The sequence below is a fragment of the Simochromis diagramma genome, unplaced genomic scaffold (genome assembly GCF_900408965.1).
Source record: "Simochromis diagramma unplaced genomic scaffold, fSimDia1.1 OVJJ01000274.1, whole genome shotgun sequence".
NCBI lineage: Eukaryota > Metazoa > Chordata > Actinopteri > Cichliformes > Cichlidae > Simochromis > Simochromis diagramma.
Window position 1 is genome coordinate 220,383 of NW_024387386.1, and position 10,473 is coordinate 230,855.

Consider the following 10,473-nt stretch of genomic DNA (forward strand, 5'->3'; position numbering starts at 1 on the left):
TCGAGGGCATCAGGTCCTCACCGTTGACGTATTTATTGTTCAAAAACTGAACAACGAGAGTTGTTTTTTGGAAAAAGGGGAAGTGTCTGCATGCATGTAGAATTAAGAGAACAAGTATACACAGACTGAGTTTTTTTTTTCTTTTTTTACTGTTGATGTTGATAAAATCTTAACAGCTGGACAATCATCAGCAATTATGTGTAATATGATTTCTGTTAGTCGACTTGGTATCGTGGAAGATGCTTTAAGGTGTGACGTCAACCTTACACAAATATCTGTGTTACAGTGACATGCAGTGACAGAATCCAGACCACATTTAGATTATAGTGTGTTTATTTAAAACATCCTCGGCGTACAAAGTTCAGGTCGAGAAGAAAAAAAATAGAAGGTGATGTGAAAAAAAGAACAAATAAAATGCTGATTTTAATAATGATTGGTCATCTACTTTATTCCTATAGCCTATTAAAAATGAAAAAATAAAAATTAATCAATAAATGAATATATCTGCAGGTATAGTAATCACATATCACAATTCTGATCAGAAAAGTCGCTGTACATTTTACTGAAACACAACCTTGAAGTTTGTATGACTAAATAGCAGGAAATATGAAGTGGCTTATCCTTGTTTCCTTTATTGCTTAAGATCCCAGTTGATGTGCCCGTCCAACAGCGTTTTGAATTTCTCCTTCAGCTGTAGCAAAACGCACAAACAGAAACAACACAATTAAAACAACGCACAATTGAAAACACAAAGCTGAGACCTTTCACCGAAGCCACAGCTCAGCACACTTGGCTAATCAAAATGCTGCTTATGTCCAAGTGGTGACAGATTCACCTCATTAAATACTGCCTCCCTTGTTGATTTCTCATCACACAGGAGAGCCTCGGACGAGGAGCACAGCATCGACAGGCTGATTTCCTCTAGGTCTGGAACTGGGAAACGAACAGAGACTGTGAGATGTGCAAACAAGAAAGAAAAAGGCATGCTTCCATTCATGGGTAAAACTTGCATATGGGGGAATAAATACAGCTATGGACAGAAAAATAAAAATCCTGGACTAGCTGGTCCGATATGTTTTCTCAGCCGTCACCTTTTGCTCGTATAGCATCTTGTTTTTTCTTTCTCTCAGTCTGCCAAGCCAGTTTTCTATCAGTCATATAAAAGCTCACACTCACTGTAAACGGTAAACGGTTGCTATATAGTGCTTTTCTACACTTTCTGAGCGTTCAAAGTAGTTTACACAACTTGCCTCATTCACCCAGCAGGTGAGCAGAGGCTGTAAGCATTTCTCTGCTCTTTGTGAAATTTTGGGTCGCTGAAGGTGATTAAAATTGTTTTCATGATACGCTATTGGGTTAGATCTAAGACATAAATATCTTAACTGAAACCAGAAACGACTAAAGTGCATGTGGCAGCAGTGGCTCAGGAGGTAGAGCGGGTCATCTCTTGGTCTCTGGTTTGATTCCTGGGGTGTCAAAGCGTAGTTTTTCCAACTTACTAGAGCCCAATCCATCTATCATCGATCATGTTAGGTTAAAAAATTGAGACCGCCTGGTGTTCAAATTGAGTAAAAAAAAAAGAGATCTAAATAAGTACCTTTACATTTATTACCTCCTTTTTTAATCACTTATTTACTATTTACTTTATTTTGCAAAACTTGACCAGAGGGCTTAATTTGCTGATTTTCAAACTGCCACTGCTACTCGCTTACAATTCATGGGGAAAGCGCAGCTGTCTAGATCTAATGGAGAAAGTGGCCAAGTAACTTTTTCAAAAGCCATAACTGAGTTCAGCTCCTTAAAAATGTAACATCAAATAAGAAATAGCCTATTTTATCTTGGAAGCAGAAAACTTCTGAACCACAAGTCCCTAATACTCAGCGACAGATCTGTGACTGAGACTTAGGGACTATCCACCAGACACTGATTTTTGGCATTTTCTTATTTAAACTTAATGAACGATGTAAATACGTTGTCCTATTCCTTGCTTTTGAATATCTTTTGTTGTCTTCTTACACTTGTTGGCTTTTAAATGGGACCTAAGTGCAGTTTTCACCTCATGTGAATACTACTGGTGTTGGAACAATAATAAAAGAAGTTCAAACCTGACCCAGCCCATAATCATGCGTGAAGTACAGAAAGAAAGTCAGCAGTTTTCTTCTCACTATTTTCTGTACTGCGCAAGCTAATGAGAATCTAAATCCATGATGAAGTCAAGGAGTATGACTCCTCTTATTTCACTAAAATCTGAGCAAGCACTCGGCGATGGTGGCAAGGAAAAACTCCTTTTTAACAGAACCAGGCTCATCCAGGGGCGGACAATTTCCGTGACCGATTTTAGGCAGAGCTTTTTTTAATCTTGATGTTTTTTTGGAAAAGTTTGCAAATCATTGATTAAAGTCTCTTCTCTTCAGTTTCCCATAATAAGGATTATTTCTACAGTGGCCCTGAAGGGTCAAACACACTGCAACTTGTGAAAACACCAGCATACAGGAAAAAAAACTGCAAAAGCACACAAAACAAAATGAAACTTTCAATGAAAGTTGAATAAAACACACGGGAAACAGAATAAAACACCACGAAAGCTCAAAAAAGTGCAAGTGACGAGCTAACTCCTACCAAGTGTCACCTATCATGTTGTTAACAGTTTTTCTTCCAAGCTAAGAATCTTACCTGTGACTCCTGCACAGTATACTGAGGCACTTTCCCGTCCGTCAGCGATTGCGTACACACTGAAATTGTAGGTGGTCCCTGATGTCAGGCCAGAAAATGTAAACGTGGTTTTATCAGTTGTATTACTCCAACTGTGACCCCAGAAGCTGGAGTTGAGTTCAACACCATACGTGGGTGATGATGTGTTTTTAGATGCATTCCAGGCAAAGGTGATGCTGTCCTTACTGACAGTAGTGGCTTTGGGATCAATAGGAGAATTTGGCACTAAAATCAAAGAAGATGGAGAAAATTAGAAAGCCATTTCTCATTACTATTTTGCAGTCAAGTCAGCCTGACATAAGAGTAATGAAGTAATGTTTTTGTGCTTTTATAAATCAGACTTGTATGAAAAAGATCTTTTCTGCCACTGAAGATTTTTTTTTTACATTGACATCAAAATTTTAACTTAGCTCTGCGTGGAAATCTTTTTTCTCAGTGGCGTAACAATCATTCACAGATTTGCTTTTTTAGAATAAGAATTGAGATATTTCTGCTTGTAAACATTGGTGGTGGCAACCAAACAACTCTGACCACAGAAGATGACAAAAGTGACTCACGGGTGAACTTGTAGGCGGACACTGGCGTGCTGGTAAATTGTCCACTCACTGCATAGACGGTCACAGAGTAATTGGCAGCATTCTTCAGATCTTTGAATGTGATGCTTGTTGTTACACTTGCTTCGTTTACACAAAGGTCCTCTTTGAGACAGCACTTGACTGTGAAATTTAAAGCGCTACCATCAGGAGGCTTCCAGGTAGCGGTGAGGGAATCACTAGTTGTAGTCAAAGTCAAATTTGAAATCGGTCCAGGAGCTACAAAACAGACAAGCAGTCAGATTAGAGGCGATCAGTGTAGCGTGGGACAGTTCCCGTTTATTTGTTTCTGTGCATCAACAATGAAATCAATCTGAACAATGAGAAAGAGTTACTTGTGAAGCTGTCGATCATTTCGGTTTCTCCCACCAGGTCTTCGTTGACCCGCACGGTCACATAGATGAATATATGTGTGGCCGATGGCAGACCTGCTACTGTCACGCTCTGCTGAGTGGACTTTACAGTTGTATTAAACAGGCTCCTGTCACAAAGAGAAACTGTTACTAAAGCTCATACCCAAAACTCCACTCTTCTTTTCATCCAGCTGAACATGAAGATCTATTTAGCTGTAATAAGAAGACCTGATGGGACAGTTAACCTCAAAATCAGAAGCTACCTATCACCGCATCATTGTCCAGAAGGAGACTGGTCCAGTGACCAAATCGTGATTTTTGGAAATTGCCGTTGAAACTCTTTCACGGGTTTTTTATTTCATCGTGAATTTTGGAGGGAGGGCTTTGAGCCCTCGAAGACAGGCGCCGTAAAACCGATTCTCTCAGTCTGCCAAGCGAGTTATATTTTAAAACTTTAAAGGTTTATTTATTTCAATGATTAATTACTGAGGAAAATATAAAAAGTCAATGTATATCAATCAAAAACATGTAATAGAAATACATGGAACATTGACAGGAATTAAAATTTACATTTAAAGTCAACATTTAGGGCATTTTTGCAGCTGATCTCTCAAAAAAACAAAAGCTGGGCAATTCAAACAGCAAAGGAATCTAAATGACCAAACAACACAACAGGCTACATATGTGTATATTATTATTTTATTTTTGGCAAACTTCCTATATGTTAATCAATAAATCAAAGGGGTGCAAAACGTTGTCCTCACAGTCTGAGAAACATGAACTCTGCTTAGAGAAAAATGTGTGTGCATACAGTGTGGCTGGATTTCTACAAATACATACGTTCTATTCGTGTAGTTAGCTACCACAAGGATATCTGTGAAGTTTCCCACAGGTCGATCCCATTTGACCAATATCGACTCTTTTGTGTTACCAGACACTGTCAGGTTGTAAACTTTATCAGGCTCTGAAATCAGGAACAAACAGATGAGCACAAAACAGACACATCCACCAGGAAAACTTTACAGGCGCCTCTCTTCACGTCAGCAGCGGCTCTCATTTGCCTTTGCTGATTTGAATTTCATCTTATGTTAGCAAGAAAGGACAAACTGTAAACCGCTTCCTCGTTTAGGCGTAAACAAGCTTTTCGGCGCCTTTCACTGGTTTCAATCACATATTACACTTCCTGCTACTAAAAGAAGAAAAACAGATATGAATGTTACATGTGTAGCACAGACGTATACGTGACAAAGAATGAGCAAAAACTCACTGGTATACGCTGAGACGTGAGCTTCATAGCTCCATTTAGATGCGTCATTGACTCCCGAGACGACAGTGAAATTGTAGGGGGTTCCAGGTATCAAACCCTTAACGTTTATTGCCTCTGTTGTCACGTTAACAGTGGTGGTCTCGTAAGTCAGACGATAGAAATCCACGTTTCCCTCTGGTTTTTTCCAGCTCAGAAAGACAGAGTTTTTCTCCACAGAACTGACTGTCAGGTTTGTGACTGCCTTAGGTACTGAAAAAAACCACAGATATCATCAGTGTCTCTCTCTTTTATGTTTTTTAAACGTCAGGCTGAACCAGGCTCAGATGGGGAAAGCATAAAGAAAAGAAAAACATAAACTTTGGGTAAACTTAAAATATACCATGTAGTGCAGTAACGGCAAATTCGTGATCTTAAGTGTGAGTGTTGTTCTGGGTGTTTACATGATGCTGTTCGGGGTATATTATCAGAACTATAAGCAGGCGAACAGGTGAGTAAATAAATCTATATTTCTCACGTCCATTGAAACTCACTGGTGTAGAAGGTGGCGTTCTCTGGGTTGAGGTCTCTTTTACACTTGACGGGGAACACCTGGACCGAGTAGGAGGTGCCTGCTGTCAGGTCGGAGAGGCCACAGGTCAAATCAGTGATGTTAAACACCCATGTTTTGTTATCCTTTTGACCTTCGACCTCTACCCGATAATGGCTGATATCGCCCGGTGCAACCAACCATGTCAGGTTGGCGCTCTCAAAAGTTATATTGGTGACGCTGACTTGTCCCATGAAGCGATCTGTTTGAAAACATGATGAAGAATATTACTTAGACAGCAACGTGAAGGCAAGGACAAATGCCCCGAAGAGTTGAGGAGGGAGATACTAAAATAAAATGTGTGGTGTATAAAGCTTACCTCCTCTAAATGATTGTTTACGCTACGTGTAATAAAGTCACCTACAGTTAAATCAAATAAGGAATATTCAAGGGCTTTTTTTGGCAGGAAATATAAAGTGGACATTAGGATACAATGTTCTGAGCCCATAATGAATAAAAACATCATATATCTGAATATGACAGAATAAAACTACTCCTATTCTTTAACCTCCTAGGACTCCCAGTCAGCCCAAATAGCAAAGAGAAATTAAAAATGCATGCCATGAAGGAGTTCAGGTCTTAGGAGGTTAGATATAAGAAATACATGAATTTATGGTCTTAACCTGTGTTTGACTGGTTTAGTAGGCCTACTCCTGTCTTGACCCACCACACTAAACAGGCAACTATGATTGTTATATGTAATTTTGCATTCAACACAATCTAGATCTGGATACTTGGCGAATTTAAAGTATTGCCTCAAAAAGGTCAATCATATACGCCTAAATCTGATGAAGTGGCTAGATCATCACCAAAGTGAGGTGATTAGTGTTTTATATGCACTCAATCAGATTCAGTTAAGCTTTAGCTGCCAAACAAATGGTTTCATATTTGACTGTAGCAAACTTTCATATACAGAGGAGCTCAGAGGAGCTTGACGCAGTGACTGCATGACAAGCTGAATCATCACCCCACCACCACCGTGCTTGATTGTTGGTATGAGTTATTTGCACTGACATGGTGTTTGGTTTAATCCAAAAGAAGAAAGTGGAGATGATTGGCCGTGGTGATGTACATTATAGCCAGAGATCGCCACCTAGGTCTCACCTGTCCTCACGTCCACTACTTGCAGCACTGAGTTTAGACACACCTAAAGTGCTCACAGCATCTGGCTGTAACTGAACCTCTAAATTCCTAAATGGAAGCATTAAGCGTGGCCTTAGTTTTAACTGTAGTATTTTATTTGTGTGATAAATTAGCAGGTATCTGCATCTGTGCACCCATACAGTTTGTGACCTACCTTCATAACAAATAAATGGCAGACGCTCCAGGCAGCTCTTTTCAATCCACGGCCCAAAGCTGAGCATGGCCACACACGAGTCTTCAATGTAATTCTCATCATCACTGTCGTCTTCATCTTCAGGTTCTTCTGGCTCCTGCACAGGCGACTTCTCACACTGCGCTGCTAATGGCATCTCAGCGGTCGTCCAGGGTGCACTTGTGGTGAAATATGGAGTTGTTCTTCGGGTTGTCATGTTTTCCGTTCTTGTTGCGTGTGTTGTACTTTCGTCGGTAAAAACAGATTGGTCAGTGAAGTCTGGTGTGAATTCAGTTGTTTCAGCCGGGTCATCACTCCAACTTGTCACATTATGTCCTGATTGTGTTGTTGTCGTGTTGGGCGTTGTGAATTCTGCGTTTGTAGTCATGGGTGTTGTTGGCCTTGCTGGGCATGTGCAGGAGCAGCTGCAGCACACGGTTTTGTTGGGAGGTTTTGGGGAAGGTTTAGGCAGCGGCCAGCCAGGGTACCAGTTTTGGAAGGCTAGGGGATCCCCGTTGGCCCACTGAGTCCAGTTCATAATGGGGCTGCTGGAGTCACTGTTGTTGATATAGTGTGTGGTGAAGTAGCTTTCTGTGTAGCTTGCAACAGTGCTGGTTAAGTTGCCGGTGGAGTTGTCGATAGAGTTGTTTTTGAAGTTAAAGTTCTTGCGAAGACCAATCCAGTGGTCAGAGGTGATGTCCCGGGCAAGGGCCTGAATGTTGTCTGGAGTCAGTGTCACCAGCTCTTTGAAGCAGGCCTGGCCACACACAAAAAGCTACTGTCAGTCTTTTATAGATGGGCCAAAGACTGGAGAGCATTTCATGTTATGAGATGGTTTTCTTTAACAATTTAGATTAAACTAAATCTATAAAGTTGAGAAAAATGACAGGAAAAGCGCTACAAATTTATATACTAGTAGATTTTGTCTTAAGTCTTAGACCAGTGTTTAAAATTGCTCACATATACCAACAGATGTGGCTCATGGCTAAACTGCAAGATGATGTTTGATACAGACATACAACCTGTGCTAAAGATATATCCGCCGCATTTAGACACACAGGTAAGCACATAGTCGACACAAGCACAACTAAAATAACTTTTTTGCTTCAAATATAACCTGGTACGTCAGTTTTGCATACTGAAACCTGTTGCTAGCATTTAGGCTATTCTAAGTTAACAAACAGCTGCTAGTGTAATCCATAACCAAGGTTTCCAAATGTTAGGCAAGTCATGTTCCTATTATTCCTGTGATACAAGTGTACAAAAAGTAAAATTTCCTTTGCCACTACTTTGTAGGTATTGATATCCTTTCATCAAAGGGAACCCAAATCCATTCAGGCCGTAATTGGAAAATATAAAAAAGGGTCTGTTTGATCCTGAGGATGATCTCAAACCCAGTAACGACCACCAGGAAAAGATGTTGGAAAATACTGGTGGTCACCTGTCTCTTAGTAGATACACCTATGGTTTTAAAATCCTATGTTGCCTTGTTCTTTAGTTATCACATTCACAAGATTTTCAGAAAACTTGACCTCTGACCTTGAGTTCACGGTCACTGAGATTCAAATTGAGATTCTTAGTAGATACACCCAGGATATCAATTTCAAACTCCTATGTCAGTTGCTTCTCGAGTTATCGCATCCACAAACTTGCATTTCCACACCGCCAACCTTTTTTAAATTCCATATTGAATCCCCTCTCACATATCTGCCTTAGTGAATAAAACTGCCGTGGTATAGCTCAGCTTCATGCTTCAGCCCGTTAGTGCATAAATTTCAGGTTTAGCCTGTACCTGACAGTCGTTTCGGGCGTCAACCCAGGTGAGATTTTTGTGCTGGATGAAATACTCTCGCTGTGCATCGCTGTACATCGACGTCAGAGCTGAGGAAGGAAACGGCAGGCAAAGGTTTGCATGTTTGTTTTTTTTACAGGCTTTCCAAGTTATCATTCAACCAATCAGGAAGCATCACTAGCTTTTTTTCCAGAGTTTTCGCAACACTGGCGTCATCTTGTATTTGCGCTACGCTTACAGAGACTATAATATCATGTAGTGTAGTGAGTGGAGTAACAGAGATCTAAGAAACATGAACATTTTCAGATTAAAATACCTTTAAATGGTGACTATAAGAACACTTTCACACAAACATGCTCCCAGTCCTATTACCCACACTTCAGTATCATCTTTGAACAAAAAGTAAGTGTTTTAAAGTACAGATGAGGACAGAATTATCATCCACACTATTTAAAACATTTTTAAAGTTTATCTCCAAGTGTGGTTAGACAGTGCATAGAATCTTTAACACTAGTATTCCAAACATCGTAATTTTTACATTAACATTATTTTATTGTTTTACTGTCATTTCCCCAAAATTATCAGGGGCAATATTATTAGCCTCCATCTTGCTAATAGTCAATCGTGTACCTTTTTTTTCTCTTTGATTTTCTTGATTATGTTTCTCATTCCAGTCCTTGACACTTGGAAAAAGGTGTCATAACTTTGTATATATCCATCTCCTGCTTTGTGACCATCAACAATTATTTTTCTCATTTCTAATTTTTTTGTTGTTGGTGGTGGTGGTGTTTGTAAATCGGAAGACAACCCTCAGGTTTAACTTGATTTTACAAAAACTAAGCGTTATAAAGTTAAAGCACAGCACTGAACAGCAGTGGTCTGCATTATGGCTCAATTAAAACATGGGTTTCCACGCAGAATTGAGTACAGGGTGCAGAAAAGCCAAAACGTAATGTTCCCACATAAGGACACAGAATCTCAGGAGGTTAATAAACTGACAAATAGATTAATTATTGGTCAGTTATCACATATGATGAAAATACAGAACTATCATATTCCTAAAATTCTGGACTTGATGTCTCCTTGTACACTGGATCACAAAATATTTTCTGACATACAGATCAGATTTTTAAAAATAAACTACAAATACTCACCCCAGCACAGAAAAATACAAAATTTCACCTGCAACTTCCCCATATTGGTGCTCTGTAAACTTCCAGACTGATACTGTATTAGAAGAAGGAAAAAAGATAAATAAATAAAAAACAAAGTGACTAAAAACTCCAGCTAATCAAAAACAACAGCCTAAAGGTGAATATTTGATGGCTCACCACTCACCCAGTCTACAGACGCAGCTCTTGTGACCTCTCGGTTTGTGATGCGGGCAAATAAAACAGGTTATAAACCCCACATTTGACTGGTGTCACAAGGCTCCATTCAACTGTAGGAGCCTTTAGATAGCAACAGTTTTGCATTTATAATCCAGACTTGCAAAGCACAGAAAAATATTTGTTTATGCTGTCCAACAGAACACAAAACCACAGTGATCCTTATCGCATTTATTTTACGTTAAAGCTTAAAGTTACAAGTAATTAGTACAATACAAAAGTGAAAAATAACAGAAAAATATAGAGAAACCCTCTTATACAAAACCATTTTTCCCCAAATAATCAAAAACAATAAGAGGAATGCCTTTTAACACATTGTTGGCAGTGTAAAAACTGTTTGGTCAGCGGGGACATCAACATGACGTTTACATGCAAACGTGAGAGCTCACATTCACTTCCTTTTATGAAAAAGGTCCAAAAGGGGAAGAAAAAAAAAAAAAAAAAAAAAAAAATTGTTCTCATTACAT

General features: G+C 39.4%; 1 protein-coding gene across 2 annotated transcripts; it reads right to left on the reverse strand.

Moving 5' to 3' along the window:
* Positions 1–137: 137 nt before the first annotated feature.
* LOC120720174 (receptor-type tyrosine-protein phosphatase eta) lies at positions 138–10,061 on the reverse strand. Of its 2 annotated transcripts, XM_040009795.1 has the most exons (12): positions 9,957–10,061; positions 9,773–9,845; positions 8,619–8,707; positions 6,809–7,583; positions 5,456–5,713; positions 4,926–5,174; positions 4,499–4,622; positions 3,641–3,786; positions 3,270–3,524; positions 2,674–2,937; positions 836–933; positions 138–691 (listed from the first exon to the last, which is right to left on the reverse strand). In XM_040009795.1, the coding sequence occupies exons 2-12, from the start codon at positions 9,813–9,815 to the stop codon at positions 632–634; spliced, it is 2,361 nt and encodes a 786-aa protein (XP_039865729.1). In that variant the 5' UTR covers positions 9,816–9,845; positions 9,957–10,061; the 3' UTR covers positions 138–631. The 2 variants fall into 2 exon arrangements, with proteins under 2 accessions (XP_039865729.1, XP_039865728.1); XM_040009794.1 differs by lacking the exons at positions 9,773–9,845; positions 9,957–10,061 and having other exon boundaries at positions 139–691; positions 8,619–9,761.
* Positions 10,062–10,473: the final 412 nt, after the last annotated feature.